This window comes from Colletotrichum spaethianum (genome assembly GCF_022836535.1).
Source record: "Colletotrichum spaethianum MAFF 239500 DNA, contig42, whole genome shotgun sequence".
NCBI lineage: Eukaryota > Fungi > Ascomycota > Sordariomycetes > Glomerellales > Glomerellaceae > Colletotrichum > Colletotrichum spaethianum.
Window position 1 is genome coordinate 137,211 of NW_026054812.1, and position 17,417 is coordinate 154,627.

The 17,417-nt window shown below is 56.0% G+C and overlaps 6 protein-coding genes across 6 annotated transcripts; 4 read left to right on the forward strand and 2 right to left on the reverse strand.

Moving 5' to 3' along the window:
• Positions 1-61: 61 nt before the first annotated feature.
• Positions 62-2,476, forward strand: ColSpa_11092 (zinc homeostasis factor 1; the record flags this gene model as incomplete). The annotated part of the gene is made up of 3 exons (XM_049277304.1): positions 62-357; positions 418-730; positions 860-2,476. 3 exons carry the CDS (start codon positions 62-64, stop codon positions 2,474-2,476), a joined length of 2,226 nt encoding a protein of 741 aa, XP_049133261.1.
• A 1,228-nt stretch (positions 2,477-3,704) lies between these two features.
• ColSpa_11093 (uncharacterized protein) lies at positions 3,705-7,243 on the forward strand (the record flags this gene model as incomplete). The annotated part of the gene is made up of 5 exons (XM_049277305.1): positions 3,705-3,797; positions 3,896-4,333; positions 4,414-4,578; positions 4,629-5,248; positions 5,455-7,243. The coding sequence occupies 5 exons, from the start codon at positions 3,705-3,707 to the stop codon at positions 7,241-7,243; spliced, it is 3,105 nt and encodes a 1,034-aa protein (XP_049133262.1).
• ColSpa_11094 (putative amidase) lies at positions 5,432-8,323 on the reverse strand (the record flags this gene model as incomplete). The annotated part of the gene is made up of 3 exons (XM_049277306.1): positions 5,432-7,229; positions 7,286-8,021; positions 8,092-8,323. 3 exons carry the CDS (start codon positions 8,321-8,323, stop codon positions 5,432-5,434), a joined length of 2,766 nt encoding a protein of 921 aa, XP_049133263.1.
• Positions 8,324-11,085: 2,762 nt separating this feature from the next.
• ColSpa_11095 (uncharacterized protein) lies at positions 11,086-12,324 on the forward strand (the record flags this gene model as incomplete). Its single annotated transcript, XM_049277307.1, has 1 exon — positions 11,086-12,324. One exon carries the CDS (start codon positions 11,086-11,088, stop codon positions 12,322-12,324), a length of 1,239 nt encoding a protein of 412 aa, XP_049133264.1.
• Positions 12,325-13,341: 1,017 nt separating this feature from the next.
• Positions 13,342-14,306, forward strand: ColSpa_11096 (uncharacterized protein; the record flags this gene model as incomplete). Its single annotated transcript, XM_049277308.1, has 2 exons — positions 13,342-13,582; positions 13,639-14,306. 2 exons carry the CDS (start codon positions 13,342-13,344, stop codon positions 14,304-14,306), a joined length of 909 nt encoding a protein of 302 aa, XP_049133265.1.
• Positions 14,307-14,702: 396 nt separating this feature from the next.
• Positions 14,703-16,532, reverse strand: ColSpa_11097 (putative aminoacrylate hydrolase RutD; the record flags this gene model as incomplete). The annotated part of the gene is made up of 3 exons (XM_049277309.1): positions 14,703-15,687; positions 15,747-16,086; positions 16,214-16,532. The coding sequence occupies 3 exons, from the start codon at positions 16,530-16,532 to the stop codon at positions 14,703-14,705; spliced, it is 1,644 nt and encodes a 547-aa protein (XP_049133266.1).
• Between the last annotated feature and the right edge of the window lie 885 nt (positions 16,533-17,417).

The window sequence follows — 17,417 nt, forward strand, 5'->3', positions numbered from 1 at the left end:
GGCCCCTCCAGCCGAACGACATGACTTCGAGTCCTTCGCGAGGCATCTGCAAGATGCCGCCATGTTAATACAACGCCAGACGGAGCGCGCGCCGTACGACAATGTGTCCGTTCTCCTTCTGCGGTGGGAAGAGGACACGTCTGTCGAAGCCGACCTCACAGCCATGGAAAACATACTTCGATCAGCCTACAACTTTCGGACCGACAGATGGGCCATTCCGACGGTGCCCAACCCCAGCATCAAGCTTGGTGTGCAGATGGCTTCCTTCCTCGAGCAGGCCAGAGCCAATCATTTGCTGATCATCTACTACGCCGGCTACGGTTACGTTGGATCCGACAACCAACTTTACTGGGCTTGGTGAGTTGAGGATCTGCCTCGAGAGCAAACCCCCGCACCGTTCTGACCGCTCTTCCATAGCAATGCCCGAGAAGATGCCGCAAAGCTCAAGTGGGACGGCGTACGCTGCTTGTTCGAAGATGCCCAATCCGACATTCTCCTGCTGCTCGACACCTGCTCAGTTCGAGACGTTCCCGTCTCTGGAAGCCACGGCATCAAGCAAGCCATCGCGGCGTGCGGTCCTGAGCAGAACCCCCGAGAAACTACAGGCAAATCCTTCACATATCACTTGATTGAAGCGCTTCACAAGTTGAGCACAGCGGGCAGACCCTTCAGTGTGCCGCGATTGCACGAAGAGGTCGTCCAGCTGAGGCAACAGGAAAATGCTCAGGCAGTCAAACTCACAAATGGTGCTAGCAAAACTCCGCCCCCGTCGACCCAGCTCCCCATATGCTTCACTCTCACGCCCAGTAAGGGACAAAGTTTGAGCTTGGCCCCATTGCCTGCTCGATCGCTTCAGCAGTCACCACGCAATGGCGTCGACGGGGACGCCCAAACGAGGACATCGCGGGAGGACCAACTCATCGACCCCGAATCTGTCACTGACCTTCGGTTCGATGAGGCAAGAGTCCTTGTGTGTACAACCTTCGTTGGGGATGCCAGTCCAGACATGTCCTTCTTTAATAGCTGGCTCCACAACACACCTCCCCTGGCCGCCAAGATTGAAGTCGAGGGAATGTTTCTCGGCCCCCCAACCATGCTTCTGATTTCGATGCCTCATTCGATCTGGAATGTCGTACAGCACGATAAGGTCTGCTGTTTCCTCGGATACATCACATCACATAACATGATTCAACTGTATCAGAAGCTGAAGGGCTCCACGGGCATCCCTAAAGCCACGGCAAAGGAGGTTGAGGACGGGCGGATTTTGTTAGAGGCGCGGGAACTAGCAGCAAGCACGCCAGCTTTGCATCGACGGTCATTAGACAGCAAAGACGCTTCATATCTTGAGGCTGCCAGTCGCGTAGATACAACCGCTGCCGGTGTGTCGTTTGCCGCTGCCGCTGCCGCCGCTGCAGCGGTGGATGGCAAGGATGATGTCGAGGATTCAGCCGAGATGCAGGAAGCCGCGGAACAGCTAAAGGCACTAAGCCATGTGCGCCATCTGAGCGACGAAGCCCCGCCCGCCGTAGAACGACAGCGTACAACCCTTCCTGATGGTGCGATACCCGCCAACCACGAGGACACAGGTTCAAGCCATGATGCGAATGAATCAGGTGCAGACGACACGATGCATTCCATCGACATGAGCACACCCAACGCAAGAACCAAACAGCGGCGATCCCTACAAAAAGCGACTCCTAAGCAAGAGACGAGATGTACGTTATGTAGCCATGCTCCTTTCAAGGACTCGTCGTCGTTGCGCAAGCACATCGCGGCTGCACACACCAGGCCATTCCCTTGCGCCTTTTCGTTCGCGGGATGCACCAGCACATTTGGGTCGAAGAACGAGTGGAAGCGGCATATCGCTTCTCAACATCTCTGCCTACAGTATTACCGTTGCTCGTCTTGCCCACAAAGCACTGTGGAAGGCAAGGGGAACGAGTTCAACCGGAAAGATCTCTTCACTCAGCACCTGCGGCGCATGCATGCACCATTCGCCATCAAGAAGGCCATTGCCAAGGGGGACAGCAAGTTGCAAGTGGAGTGGGAGGGCCATGTCAAGGAGATGCAAACGACATGCCTGGTCACGCGTAGGTCACCGCCTCAAAAATCAGCTTGCCCAAAACCCGATTGCCAAAGCGTATTCGAGGGTCCTGGCTCTTGGGACGAGTGGACAGAGCATGTTGGTAGACACATGGAGAAAGGTGAGGGTCAGCGACTCGGGGTTGATCGACTGCTGGCGAAATGGGCCCTTGACGAAGGTATCATCGAACGAAAGGAAGATGGTGAATATCGACTCTGCGCTGGCAACGGCCCTGGGCCTGGCCCTGGCGGCGGCGGCGGCGGCGGCGGCGGCGTTTCAGTCGGCGGAGATGGAAAAGATTCAATATCGGTGGTGTACCCCGAGTCAAAACAGGAAGTCGAAGCCGAAGTCGAGGCAGACAACACCGAGGACAAAATGGAAGTGGACAGTTAACCCATTGGCGCCCTCTCCATCACCCTTCGTTACCGAGAGAACGATGAAGGCCGAAGACGAAGGCGAGACAAGGGCAAAGGCGAGAGGTCGGGGTAGAGGGGAAGACAAGAGCGAGGGGTAGGAGGACTGAACTCTTAGCGGAAGTTGGCGAAGCGCTGCGGATTTTCTGTCAATCTATATACTACGGCGTCACCATTGATCGGAAGGAGTTATTGGGTACGATTGACATGAGATACATGAACGACTTTCACTCTTTTCGACAAAGTTCGCTTGCTGGCTAGCTCAGAAAACCTGGTCAGCCAGTGTGATTTAGCCGCGAAGCGCAGATTCAACGCTGGGGATGGGGAACGCACTGGAAACCACAAAAAGCAAACAGTAGTCAAGACAAAATCAGAAATCACCTTGAAGTCCTTGCAAGAAACAGACTCTGCCTACCGTAGTCGTAGACCAAGCTTTTATAATGCCGGAGCAGCTTCGGCAGTTAACTCCCTGGTGATTCCAATTGGTTGCCGCCCCGGCAGATCCTCCGATGCCCGGTGCGCCCCGGAGAGTCATTCGAGGGTCTTGACTTGGCACCGACGCCCTTTCGACGTTGCAGTAGATTGCGGGGAAGGTGGTTGTTGGTGCCTGTCATCACTCCTCAAATCGCGGCCAAAGCACCTGTATCAAGCTTCGTTATACCATGGCTTCGCGGTGGTCGTGATCGGCTGCAACCCTGGAAACGGAGCTTTGGGCCTGTCTGTCCCTGAGGCCGAAAAGGGTTGCTGATGGCTGGGCACGTGGGCACATGACACGGGCACATCCACGCAGCATCCAACCTCCGCTCTGGTTTAGTTGACGAGCCGCTGGCAGTCGATTGAAGGAACTATTCACCCCCCGGCCGATTGAGCCGGTCGCTCGCTGTGCACTAAGCCGAAGTAGGCTGGAGGATAGCTCAACGTGTGGTTCACGAGATGAGCTTGACAGGAAGACAGACATGGGGATCCCGGAGCCGGGAGGGGTTTGCAATATGGATAATTGGTGATGGGATGAAGATGTTGGCGTTTGGTTTGACCCGATAAACCGAGCTTTCTGGGCGGTATTTAATGGCCCATGTCTTCGCGATGTTGAATATGGAGAATGACTGGCCGGGTAAGGTGTGCTTCATCTGCTACCTTTGTGTGAATGTTTTCGTCTCCCTCGGAGCTGTAATACGACATAGACGTCACGCGACTACTCGCCCACCAACATGCGCCTATTCAACGGCATCGCTTCCCTCCTGGCGGGAGCAGGCCTTGCGCAGGCCACGCTTCAAATCATCCCTGGAGGGACATGGACGGCAGTAGGCAACTCTTCTTCTCTCGTGCCTTTCCTTTCTGTGCTCTTATCATTACCTCGCGACTGGATACACACTCCGTGAACCAATAAATCTGACAAAAGTACCAGACAAACACAGGCCGCCACGTCCAAGCCCACGGCGCCGGCATCACAAAAGTCGGTTCGACGTACTACCTCATCGGCGAGGACAAGACCGAGGGCTCCGCCTTCCAGAACGTCAACTGCTACGCTTCGACCAACCTGGTCGAATGGAGTTACGTCGGCGCCCTGCTCTCGCGGACGTCGGAGGCGGGCGATCTGGGGCCGAGCAGGGTTGTCGAGCGGCCCAAAGTCATTTACAACAGCAGCACCAGGAAATATGTCATGTATCTGCACATTGACAGCAGCAACTACGGCGAGGCCAAGATCGGCGTGGCGACGTCCGATAGTGTGTGTGGCAAGTACACGTATCTGGGCAGTTGGAGGCCGTTGGGGTTCGAGAGCCGGGATATCGGGCTGTTTCAGGACGACGATGGGACTGCCTATCTTCTTACCGAGGACGTGAGTCTTTCTTTTGGTTTTGTTTTTGTGCTGTCGTTGCCTGCAACATGGAAATGCGTTGCTGACGGACTTGATAACAGCGGCCCAATGGCCTGCGCATCGATGCCCTGACGTCGGATTACCTCAACGTCACACGGAACGTCTACCTTTGGGGCGAGAGCATCGAGTCGCCCGCCATCCTGAAGAAGAACGGGTACTACTTCATGTTTGGAAGCAGGCTCACCGGCTGGGACCCGAACGACAATGTACGTCTCTCCAACCCCCTCATGCTTGGCCATCTTCTGACACTCGTCAGGTCTACTCTTACGCAACCTCCCTCTCCGGCCCCTGGTCCGCCTGGAAAACCTTCGCGCCCGTCGGCTCCAAGACCTTCACCTCCCAGACATCCTACATCCTTCCTCTCGGCGACACGGCAATCTACATGGGCGACCGCTGGGTCAGCACGAACCTCATGCGAAGCACCTACGTCTGGCTGCCCCTCACAATCTCCGGCACAACCATCACCCTCACGGACCGCGTGAACTGGGTCCCCAACGTCGGCGCGGGCACCTGGGCCGCGGGCCCGACGGAGACGTCGTACGAGGGCGAAGCGGCCGCGCTCTCGGGCGGCGCGAGGGCGGTGGCGTGCACGGGCTGCAGCGGGACCTCGGCGGCCGGGTACGTCGGCGGCTCCGCGGGTGGCCGGGTCCAGTTCTCCAACGTGAGCGTGCAGGCTTCCGGCAGGACGACGGTGAGGGTGAAGCATTTGAACGGCGACCAGAGCCAGCGGTGGGGGACGGTGACGTGCAACGGAGTCTCGCAGACGGTCGGGTTTCTGCCCACCGCGGACGGAAACACGCCGGGGAGCAGCTCGGTGTTTTGTAACCTGAATGCCGGGTCCGGGAACACCATTTCGTTTGCGAGCGCGGATTCATCGTGGGTTGCTGATATTGACAGGATTTTTGTCCCTGCCAATTAGGAGGCGAGCGGAGTTCCGATCGTACAGTCAGTGGAACACGATGAAGTGAATACAATAATGATGCTTTTTTAAAAATTTATTCATTATTTGTGAGTCAAGACATCAAAAGATGACGAAAAGCCTTGGCGAGGCGTGTTGCACTAGTTGATATCGATCACGAAAGGCCCCGTCAGGGGCTTGTCAACCTCAAGCGTCTTGACAGCCTCCTGCCTCTTTCCGGTCTGTCCTCCGCTGAGAAGCGTGACCTTGGAGACCTTGAGCGGCGTCTTGTAGCCAAACTCGCCATCCACGGAAACCTTTCCGTCCTTGTAGTCAAAGGTGACGAGCGTGACGCCCGCCTGCTCCAGGCTGACGCCGTCGTCGAGGTACAGCTTACCCTTGGCAGTGCCGTCCCGTCCCACGGCAATCAGCAGCTCAAAGTTCTCCTCGCGGAGCTTGGTGGTTGTCATGGCGCTGTTGGCGCGCAGGGGCAGCACGGAACCGCCGCGGATGAAGAGGGGGATCGTGGTGTAGTCCTGGTCCTTCAGGGTAACCGTCGCGCCGGCGCCCTGGATCGTCTCGTGGGTGTACCAGTCGTAAAAGACGTCGTCGGGCAGGTAGACATCGACAGAGGTCGAGTTTTCCTCGGTGACGGGCGCGACGAGAACGGCGTCGCCGTAGAAGTACTGCAGGTCGAGGCCGAAGGTCTTCTCGTCTCCCGGGTACAGGTAAAAGAGCGGGTTGATGAGCGGGGTGCCGTCGACCGTCTGCTGGTGCAGCGCCGTGTAAATGTAGTCGAGAAGGCGGTAGCGGATAGTGATTGCCTTGCGGGCGCTGTCCGCCACGGTGTCCCAGAGATAGAACTCCTGCGAGATGCTATCGATGGAGTTGTGGTTGCGGAAGAAGGACGAAAAGGCGGCGAGAGCGGCCCAGCGTGCGCACAGCTGCTCGGTGGTGTTGTCGCCGAAGCCACAGGCGTCGGAGCCGACCATGGGAACCTGGTAGACGGAGGCAAACTGAAGCAGCTGGGAGATGGAGATGCGGTACAGCTGCCAGTTGGAAAGGTTGTCACCGAGCCAGTGACCGACGGCTGCTCCGGCGCCGGCGAAGGTCGAGCGTGTGATGATGAGAGGCCGAAGACCAGGGCGGCGGGCCTCCATTGCGGTCCTGGAGGCTACCGACATCATGGACCCGTAGAGGTTGTGAGTGTCGTACATGGCGAGGCCGTTCTGGTGGATGACGTCCGTGTTGACCGTCTTGTTGGAGATGCCGCCGCGGGCCGCGTTCGAGGCCGTGTCCCATGCTGCCTTGTTATGGATGGCGTACTTGGGGAAGAGGAGGTCGCGGTCCGGAAGGCCCTTTTGGTCGCCGGATGCCTGTCTCTCGGCAATAATCAGATTGTCAAAGTTCTGGTTGAAAGGGAGCGTCCTAGGAGAGACGTCCTTGCGAGCAAAGACATCAGATCGCTTGGTTTGGTTGTTGCCGCAGTCAGTCCCAGGAGGTTGAAAGTCGCAAGGCCAGCCGGGAAGGGGGCGGGGATTTTCGCGGACCGGTGGCGGCTCAGGGGGGTAGCCGACAGCGGAGGCGTAGGGGTCGTCGCAGGGAAAGTAGCAGGGGAAGTTGGAGGGCTCGTTCATGTCAATCCACAAGGCGTCAATGTCGACACCGTCGTCGGCCGAGAAGAAGTCGGCGAACTCGTTGTTCCAGTACGTTGTAATGTTCTCGGCGAACCAGTCGGGGAAGACAGTCACACCGGGCCAGACCACGCCGACCCAGACGGAGCCGTTGCTGCGGAGAAGCCAGATGTTGTCTTCGATACCGCGTTGCAAGGTGGGGGATTCGACGTAGGCCACTGCAGGGTCTACCATAACAATGTAGTGCTGATCGTTCTCGTGAAGCTTGTCGACGAGCTGGCGCACTTTTGCGAGAGGGTAGCGCTCCGGGTCGAGGGAAAAGACTCTGTATGGCATTAGCGTATATCCGCGGGGATGAGACTTGGGGTGAACGAGGCGTACCTTCTCCTGTCCATGTAGTCAATGTCTGTCCACATGGTCTCGAGGGGAATCTCGGCGATGCTGTAGTTGTAGACAACTTCAGCAACGTTGAAGACGTCACGGTATCCATAGCGGCACTGGTGGAAGCCCAGGCCCCAGTATGGCATCATGGCGGGCAATCCGGTGATCTGAGCATACTGCTGGGTCACCTCGATGGGAGAGGGTCCGGCCACAAAGTAAAAGTCCAGAACCCCGCCAAGCGTGTTGTACTCAAGGTACTGGCCAGACTCACCCGTCTTATTGATGAAGACATCCATACCGTTGGAGTTGAGGAAGAAGACTCCATGGGTGCTGTTCTTGCGGTGCTCGTAGTAGACAGGATGGTTTCCGTACAGATTGGCCCCGGCGGGAATGCCGTATGAGTCCTGGGACCACAGCGTGCGGACGTAATCAGTGGTGTTGAGACGGAAGGGGTCGGAATGCTCGCCCAGGCCATAGAGATTGGGGTTTTCCGGCAGCTTGGTGCGGAGGCGCAGGTACTGACTCTCAAAGACAATGTTGGTGCCCGAGGTGTCGAAGAGGACCTCGCCCGTATCGGACCGGCTCACGGTGAAGGCAAAGGGGCTCTCGGTGTAGTTGAAGCGAAGCTTGGATCCCTCCGTGCTCACGCCGCCGGCATCGGGGCGGGGGAATACGGACTCGGGGATCTGGTAGACCTGGTTTCCGGCATCCTGGATCTTGACGTGGAGGCGAGTGTCTACCAGGCGTCTCAGCATTGGTTCACGTAGGAGCTTCCAATGATGAAGCAGAGGTGTTAGGATGCTCACCAGTCTGATACTCGACAGTCAGAGTCAGGTCGGTCAAATCAGTGCCGTAAGCGTTACAGGCTTCGCCGGCTAGGGAAAGTTCTGCGGTCAGGCCGGTAGAGGAGGTCTGGACGTTGGAAGCTCGGTAGCCCGGGCATGTTGAGAGGGCGTCTTCACTGAGGTAGTCTCTGCGGATAACTGCAGCCGAAGCCACCGCTGTGAGCAGCCCGAGGACAGAAAGGGTTCTCGCCATAGTTGATGGCAAGGCTTTCGTTTCTGACCAGTGTTGGCAAGGGTACTCGAATTGGTGAGAGACGACAAAGGTTCCACGACAGGATCAGAGCATGGCTCCGTGGCGAGCTTTATACTCGGTAGTGTGACTGTGCGATCTTTGGATCTGCAAAAAAGTACCCATGTCAATTGGAACCCCGCCGGGATTGAGAGGGAAGGGGAAGGAGTTGGCAGCGATCGCCCTCCAATCGTTTATCCCAAGAGCCAGGACATCATTATGCATGTGGTGAATTTTGCTTCTCGTATGACTGGCGCTTGTTGTGCAGTAGACAACGGTAGCGAATGAGCTAATGGTCGATTGGGTAGCAGGGCCACGGCGCGAACGTCATCCGGTCTTTCATCTGCGCGGGTCCGGGTCTCCCAGGCGGCTTCGTGGTGTGCTGTGGATGGTGCCCGTCGTATTCCCCTGGCGCCTAACTTGCCAAGAGCCCAGAGCTTAGCACTGGTCATTTTACTGTAGAAGTCTATTTGATTGAGTGGCTCGAGCGAGCAATGCAGCGAAACAAGGCCGCCAGTAGTTTACGTGATTATGGAAACAATGCCTCGACCTATTAGAGAGCGGCAAGCATGTTTCTTTCCCCTTTTGCTTCCCCGCACCCTCGCTTTCGAGGCTAAGGGAACTTCAGTAGCGTGATGACGATGATGATGTGCAGCTGTACAATTGGAGCTGGGAAAAAGGCCGAAATGGAGAAAAGTCCGCATGATGCTCAGGCGCAGCTAAGGGTAGCTGTGTCATAAGTGAGCCATCATTGGCAAAGGCAACGTCAAGGAGGGGGGAAAAAACATGGGAGCACCCGAAGACGTCCAATGTTGTTTTTTCATGTTTGGTTCTAGCCTCTCCATCCTCTGCGGTTGGGATGGATAAAGGACAGGGGCTGGCTCGGGTGTCGCCAACGGCCCGACTGGTGGCTTGACCGGATGGCGGGGGAAGCTTCTCAAAGCGGTACATCACCCCTAAGACCTCCTTGCCAGCCCCGCATGCCCCAATCACCCCGCACCCGCTAAACACCCGGTGTGCCCTGTAAGCCCCTCGGTAAAACTGACCCGACGGCGGAGTCTCCGCAAGCTTATTCCCTGCCATCTTGTCATCCCTCTTGTTGTCGCCGCTTCGAATGCTTCCCACTGCTTTTGTGTTACCCCATCGCGTAGCACGCTTAGCCTGCACCCCAGTCGATCCGGGGGAGCTTGGGGCTCGGAGCAGACAACCCCCGATGCTGTAATGGCCGAGGCATGCATGGCCTCGGCCAAACCGTCGGAAGGATCTCCTGCATCCAACGGGCATGTTTTCTCGGAAGGGTTAGGGTAGAAAGGCAAGACGAAAGGCAAGGTACTAATTGAATCGCCTGCCAATCATCACTCCATCCAAACATCCCGTGACGGTTTGGGGGACCGTGGTTGTTCAAGGCCATAGCATGGGGCCACGATTGCCTCCTTCTTTTACGTCACCTTAGCTGGTCATTCACGGCCACCTTGTGAAAGCATGCCGCTAAGTTCCCGAGACATTCGGCTGGCTTGGCCACAAGGCATCGATACCATCCAATAGTTATTTGGTTCCAGTGTCTCGGAATGCTTTGTTTCTGGGAGTCTCTCCCTTGGCTTTATTCAGGATTGCGCTCTGTTTTGTGAGACTGTGAAGTAAAAAGAGGTTCTAGACCTAGACGTCGTAGAGTTGAAGCATGGGAGGGGTTCAATTGAGCAGAACCATGGGGTGTGTTTCTGTGCTCCAACAAATCTCCTTCCCCTGGAAATCTTTCGGAATGTTATCCAAGTCTGGGCAGACTGGATGTAAGTGCAACTATGAGGCCATGAGATGGACGGGAAGATAATGTCCTCCTGAACATATCCTGCAGAATCGCTAGGTTGATAGTCCTCGCACGTTGCAACTGTTTGAAAGCTCCTTTGACTATGGCAGTATCTACTAATTTGGTAACTCTAGGCTGTAACCATGGCTCATTTGAGTAACTCATCAATATCATCTTCCTATCTGAAGGTCTTGCTGTGCAGGAGATATGTAAAACCATCACCTCACTGAGAATACACCTCGTAAGATAGCTTTCATTACTTAAATCACTCACTTCCTGGACCTAAACTATTGAATCCTAGGCAGCGAAGTAAACCCAGAATTTCACTGACATGCATCCGTCAACGCACGATGAGCTTGGACCGTCGAGCGCCCGATATCCATAATCTTTTGGCACCGCGATGAAGGCAGCTGCTTCACGTCAAGACGAGAAGAAACAAGCCTCTTCGTGTCTTGCCTTGGTCCATTCTTTCCTCTTCTTCCTCATCTCACCTCAAGGAGTTCAACACTGGCAAAACTCGAAATCCCACAAACGTCGCTTTCAACTAATGGAATACGCCCCCTTTTCTCAAGGGTTCCTATCCATTGACGGTCTTATTTCCTGCTCTTCTCGACTTGGAAGAAGCGAATACCTCTCATTTCGGGTTTTTGTTTGCCAGATTTCGGTCCTCGTTGACCTTTGCTAGCGGATCACCACTCTATCACACCAGGCTTCTGCTCCTGAAGGCAGCCACTTGGTCCTTTTTGAGCCTTTCCTTTCCGACCAACCTTTTTTTTACCTTTCTCACATTAGGCAAAAGACATCTTCAAAGAGGTGGGATTTGCTCTGCTAGACTCCTTTGCCCTCGCTGACCCTTTGCCCAGGCAGACGCAGAGACCAATCATAGCCCCTTTCCGCCAACTTCGCGAAGGAAACAATCAAGATGGCCTCTGAGGACAGCAACAAGAACAAGGACTTTAAGAGTGTCCGACGCAACCTTTGGCCAGCAGCCCATCCCATGATGAAAACTAGCGAGATGGAAAGCCAGCAGAAGAAGCTCGCCGATGACATCCAGCAGCAGCAGACCAACGCTTCGTCCCCTGTTGAAGACGAGCGCCATGATGCCTTCTCAACTAGCATCGAGAAGACCATCAGAGAGATGAAGCCTGCCGGTGGTTTTCCGAACGAGGACTCAACCGGCTCGAGCCTTACTGATGAGGAGCGCCGAGAAGCTTTTCTCGCTGATCTCTACGAGGGCCCATATGTCAACATTGGCCGACCCATTCTCGTGCCCGTCCCCCGCTTGGGTCGCACAAACTTTCGTGGCGCCAACGCTCTCATTGTTGACGGCTCGTCGAACGATATACAATCGCTCAGTCGCTTTCGCAATAACTCACCTGGCGTCGATGATGGCCCCGCAACTCCCGGCAGCACCCGTGCTCCGTTGACCCCTATTCACCTACGCTCCTTGTCTGTTGATGAAGCCCCCAGGTCTAACAAGGTTGTCCGTCTCGAAAAGAGGGAGAACACCGGCATGGACATCGACCATGCCATCTTCGACCCGAACCGAAAGGACTTCGTGGCTCTTGAAACGAAGGGCAAGGCCATTGACAGCGCCCAGATCGACTCAGCCATGGACATCGAGAAGAACGAGGCTAAGCCTGCCCCCTCCACACCGCCCCATCACCCTCCTGGCTTCAAATGGGTAGACAGTCCGTATGTCGCCACCCCTGAACGCCCTCGCACCGCCAAGACGGCCCCGGGCGTAATGTCCGTCTGCGATGACATGGAGGCGGACGAGTCGCCTTCCCTCCGCCGCCAGATGGAGCGTCTCCGTGTCACCTCGGCTGGCGCCTTGAACTCGTGCCCGACTGCCAGTTCCGGCTCCTTCAGCCGTCCTACCGGCCGCCCCCAGGGCCCTCGCCCATATTTCTTCGGCTTCCCGGTTCCGCGTACGCCAACAATGGGCAAGAGAGGTCGGGGTGAGTTTGAAAAGACAATCACCCTCTCGGGCAGAGACGTCGCGCGCGAGCGCGAGATTCTGGCTCGCTTCGCCGCTGCCGCCAAGGACGAGGAGTACGAGGAAGACGAGAAAGAGGAAGGCGAAGTGGAGGACGAGGACGACGAGGATACGCCCAAGGCGTCGGTTCTCAATCGCCGTATGGATGTCGACGAGGAGTAAGCGGCCACTTGGCCAAGACTAGAATCATGCTCTTTGTACAGGGCCTCTATCAATTCTCTCTCTTTGCCGTTTCTGAGGTGGTTTTCTCAGTGCTCTTTATCTTAGTGCCTCTGTCTAGTATTGTCATCATTTCGGTACTCCTAATGTCCCGTGTTGGTTTGTTCGTCTCCTGTGGCCTCTATTGACGTCCACGTTACTGCAGAGCCGCGAATCTTGATTTCAGGACATAATAGTCCAAGTCGATAAGACCAAAATCAAAACAACCAACGCTAACAATGCTCTAGATGTCACTGGGGTGAGTTGGGGGTTGGATCAAGGGTGGTTGGTTGTCGCTTCCTTTGTAGGCAGTTTGTGCATATGCTGCAAAACTGGATATTGCTAACACTCGCTAGCGCCTGACGATTACGCCGGATACAGTAATATCACATCCACAAAGTGTGTCTTGCAGCAATCACACCCCCTTCTGCCCCTTCCACCCTCCTCCACCACTCCAAACCCGAAACGGTACGGCCAGAGTAATTGAGGTACCTTCGACGAGGCCTTTCGCGCACCCAGATAAGCTCCACACCCAAGTGCCAGTCGCCAGTCGCCAGTCACTCAATCGCCTCTCTTTTCCGGCGGCGCCAAATTGTCCTGTCCCCGGTTCACCTTCGGGGAAAAGGTCCATCCATCTCACAGCTGCCTGCCAGTTGTTACAAGCCGGCCCACCCAAGAGCGGGTAGAACACCAAGGGCCATGAACTTTCCCACTTCATCCTCCAACGACTTCACCTTTAACCTCAACGCCAGCTCCAACGCCCAGTTGCAGCAGCAGTACCAACAGCAGCAAAACCACTACCCCCAGCCGCAGGTTCATTTCTCCGCCCGCCAGTTGCAGCTGCAGCAACAACAACAGCTCCATCAACAACAGCTGCTGCCGCCGCCGCCGTCTCCTCCACCCGCGTCATCTGCCACCGCGCAATCCCTCTCCGCTACCCAGCAAGCCCTTGCACACGCGCAGTATCAACAATTCATCCTCATGAACGGAATGAACGGCGGCAATGTGCCTAACGGCATGGGCGGCGTGCCCACTCCGGCCGGCCAGCAGGCCGAGCTCAACTACATCTATGGCATGGTCGAGGAGCTCAGTCGACAGCTTGCGGAGAATCGTCGAGTCACCGAGGACATTGTGTCTGGCCTTGGAAGAGTGCGCAGTCGTGCGAGGACGCAGGGGATGAGCAATGAGGACCTCATACACAACGCTGCCGATGACATTCATGGTACGCAGTGACATCCAATCCAATTCCTTCGCATCAATATGCTAACCTGGTCATAGCACAAGAACAGAACCTCGACACCCTCATCTCCATCCTCTCCGAATCCCTTGAGAAGGCGAAGTACAGCCGCGATGCTAACGCAACCCTTCTGACCCAATACGCGACAGTCCTCGCGGCCATGCTGAAGCAATTCCACGAGTACAAAGCAAAACACGTCACGGATGTCGCTGCATGGCACCGCTCCTACCGCTCTCAGCTCGCCGAAGCACGCGCCGAGAATAGCAGACTCCGAGAACAGATATGGGAGATGCAGGAGCGCGCCGGAAAGGCCAATGAGGCGCTGCGCAATTTCCGCCGAAAGTACGACGAGAACGAGACGAGGTGGGACCGGCGCGTTGAGGAGGTTGCCGCACGCCAGGAGCTGCGTTTCTGGAAGCGGATGGCCATGCCTGAAGTCAGCGACGAGGATCCCTGCTGGAGCGACGACGACGACCTCATCGACCCTGCGGAGAAAGAGCGGCTAAGGGAGCTGGAGAAGAGGGCCGCCCAGGAACAACTTGCCGGGAGCCAGCAGATGGGTGACGAGTACTCGCGTCCACAGTCACCGGAATCTAGCATGATGGGCGGCGTCCCCATGCAGCGAGATCTGGGTATTCCCATGGGCATGCCTGTACCTCCGCCACGGCCCTCGAGCGCGACGTCCAGCACCGGCTCTTCTGGCCAATGATCGAACACAGCGTTTGGAATTTTCTGAAGCATGCTATCGGGCATCATGGGCGCAAGGGACATCTCGGGTAAAAGAACTATTCGGCGTTGGGTATCGGGTCTGGGATGGGAGGAACGCTTGAAGACGAGCGATCGCATTATACCTCATGTTACACTTGCCAAGCAGCTTGCCTCTGGCCAGCATTGTCACGAATACCCTAATGGTTTTTTGGAATGGACGACTTTAATGATCCTGCCTCAAAAATATACTGCGGTCACCGCACCGCGGGCACATTGGTATATACTGCTCTTTTCTGACCGGAACGCCTCGTGTGACCCGGCATAACCTCTAGCCTTGTCCTTCGTTGCCCTTCTCCACCCTTCCCTGCGTGTACAAGTACAACAGTGACAGGGAGAATCACTTCTTATTGACGGTAACAAGAGTAGGTATTCCCATGTCCAAGCTGGAGCTGTACGTATGGATGCCCGTCCGCACGTCAACCTGGTCCAGAGGAATCAGGACAGGTTGCTTTAGCTTTTTGAACATGGATTGCCAGAACCGGTAGCCAAAGTACAGGACAAATGGAATCATGGTGCCAATGTTGTCGCGAATGACGGCCTGAGCATCATGGTCGCTGACGGGCCAGATCGCCGTCAGAATATTGGCGGACAGTCCTACGACGCAAATCACGACACCGACCCAGGCACCCCAAACACCAAAGGGGCTGTTCCAGAGAAGCGTTTGGAGGTCATGTCCCTGTGTAGCCCACGCCTTGCGGAAGCGAATGTGGCTCACGCAGATGGAGGCCCAGGTGTAGTAGTTGCTCGCTCCCGAGAGGCTCAACAACCAGTCAAAAATTGCACCGCCACCGGGCGCCAGGTTGACAAAAGCAACCAGACCAAAAACGAAGGTGACCATGAAGGCGTACACCGGCACACCCCACTTGACCGTAGCGCCCCAGCGGGGACCCATGCCCTTCTCACATAGAGCTTGGAACGCACGGCTAGCGGCGAAGATGCTGGTGTTGGCCATCGAGACGATGGCGAGGACGATCAGGGCGTTGAACAAGCTTGGCAGGTGCTGGATGTTGGCGAGCTGGGCGGCCAGCGTGAAGGGGCTGTACTTTGTGCCGTGGCCGGTCGAGGCCAGGCCCGGGTCGTCCGAGGGTACGACGAAGCCAAGAAGAAGGAGCGAGACGATGTAGAAGAAGAAGATACGGGCGAAGACGATCTTTGTCGCGAGGGGGAGGGCCTTTTGCGGATTCTTGCACTCGGCTGCCGTCATCCCGAGGAGCTCCGTGCCCCCGTACGACATCCCCGCGACACGGAAGACCACGAGGAAGCCTGAAAGGCCGTTCTTCACGGCGCCGGGGTCGTGCCAGAACTTGGCGCCCGTTCCGTGCCTGCAACGAGTTAGCTATTCTTGGCCGACGGATATGGAGGGGAAAACTTGGAGGTGTACCGAGGATCTGATGGCACGGCACCAGTGATGATGAAGATGGCCACGAAAATGAAGACGGTGATGGCGACGGCCTTGCCGACGCCAAAGGCGTGCTCGATCTCCCCGAACCACCTGGAGCCAAGGAAGGAAGTGGCCGTCAGAGTGACGAGGATGGGCGTGATGATGTAGGCCGGCTGCAGGTCCGGGACCCAATACTTCATCTGCGCAGCGATGACGGTGAGCTCGAAGGGGAAGACGATGAGCCAGTTGAAGACAAAGTTCCAGCCCATGGCGAAGCCCCAGGGCTCGGATATCATGCGTCTGGAATACTCGTAAAAGGCGCCAGCGACGGGAAATGCGGCTATGTCTACACCGTTAGCGATGCCACTGGCCATTGGTGTCCATTACTTTAAGCCTGCGAGAATATGTGTGGATATCCGTGGGAAACGCCAGGCGGTAAATACTAGCAGAGCGGGAAGATGGTTTACCTGCTAGCTCTCCCAGACAACCCATCGTGCAAGTCACACCAAGACCGACGACTGCAAAGTTGGTAACCAGCGACAACGGTCCGCCGGAACTTAGAGCGGCACCGGATCCAACGAATAGACCAGCGCCTATGGAGCCCCCTAGTGCCATGAAAACCATGTGTCGAATGCTGATATTTCGCTTCAGCTTGTCGCCCTCGGTGGTTGGGACTATTTCAACACTGCCAGCCCCGCTGGGCGTTCTCGAACCCACGGCCTTGGCTTCGACCATCGTTGTCGTTACCTTTCCAGACTTGTCATCGTCGGCTTGCGAGAACGACATACTGGCAGGACGAAGAGAGATATGTATGGGGCCAGAGTAGGGCAATGGACAAGGGAAGTTAAAAAAAAAGGAAAGACCGACGGGGGGAGACGGACGGGCTGAAGATGGCAATTGATGATACTGTGAATGAAGAACTAGCTTATGTATATGGAGAGAAATGCATAAAGTGGCTTTGGAGCGGGGGCAAGACGGCTCTAAGGTAGATATGGGGAGATGTCGATGTCGAGGAGGCGTAACGAGAGCCACACCACCCACGGTACGGCCATTTTTGGCTGTGCTCGAATCATTCACGATAGGGGGCGCGGGGCTGGATTGCCTCGTCACCAGGTTGGAGGCGTTTCCGAGGACATAAGGTTCTAGACGTGTGTCCTGGCTATCGCCGCCACGATATGACGGTGGCAACGATAGGCTCGTCTCTTCCCACTTCAGAACATCCTTATTCTGTTTGCTCCTCGTTTCCTCCAATTATGGTCAACGTTGTATTGCAGAGAAAAGGACAAAAGAGGAAAGCAGAGGGAGAGCAGTGCTTTCCCAGACAACTAAAGGAGAAAGAAAGGCAGATGCGAGAAAATTCATTGGTAAACGCAGTCAGGATTTGGTGACACTTCTCTACCCAATTTCCCTTTCTTGATTTTACTGCCCGCATTCCACCGTGATGATTTCGGAGCGTAGCTGAACTTCCAGGTCCCCGAGCCAGTCTAGCTACGGATATTATTTCGCACATGCCGGGCAAGGTAAAGGTAAGCGAGGGCCTCACCTGATGATGAGAGCAAAAGAACAGTGCTCGAGACGCTGTCCTTTGAAAGCAGCAACAGGTACGCACCCGACTTTCCAGAGGGATTTCGAAATCCGCGTCTTCACAACAACGCAGAGTCACGTTCAATA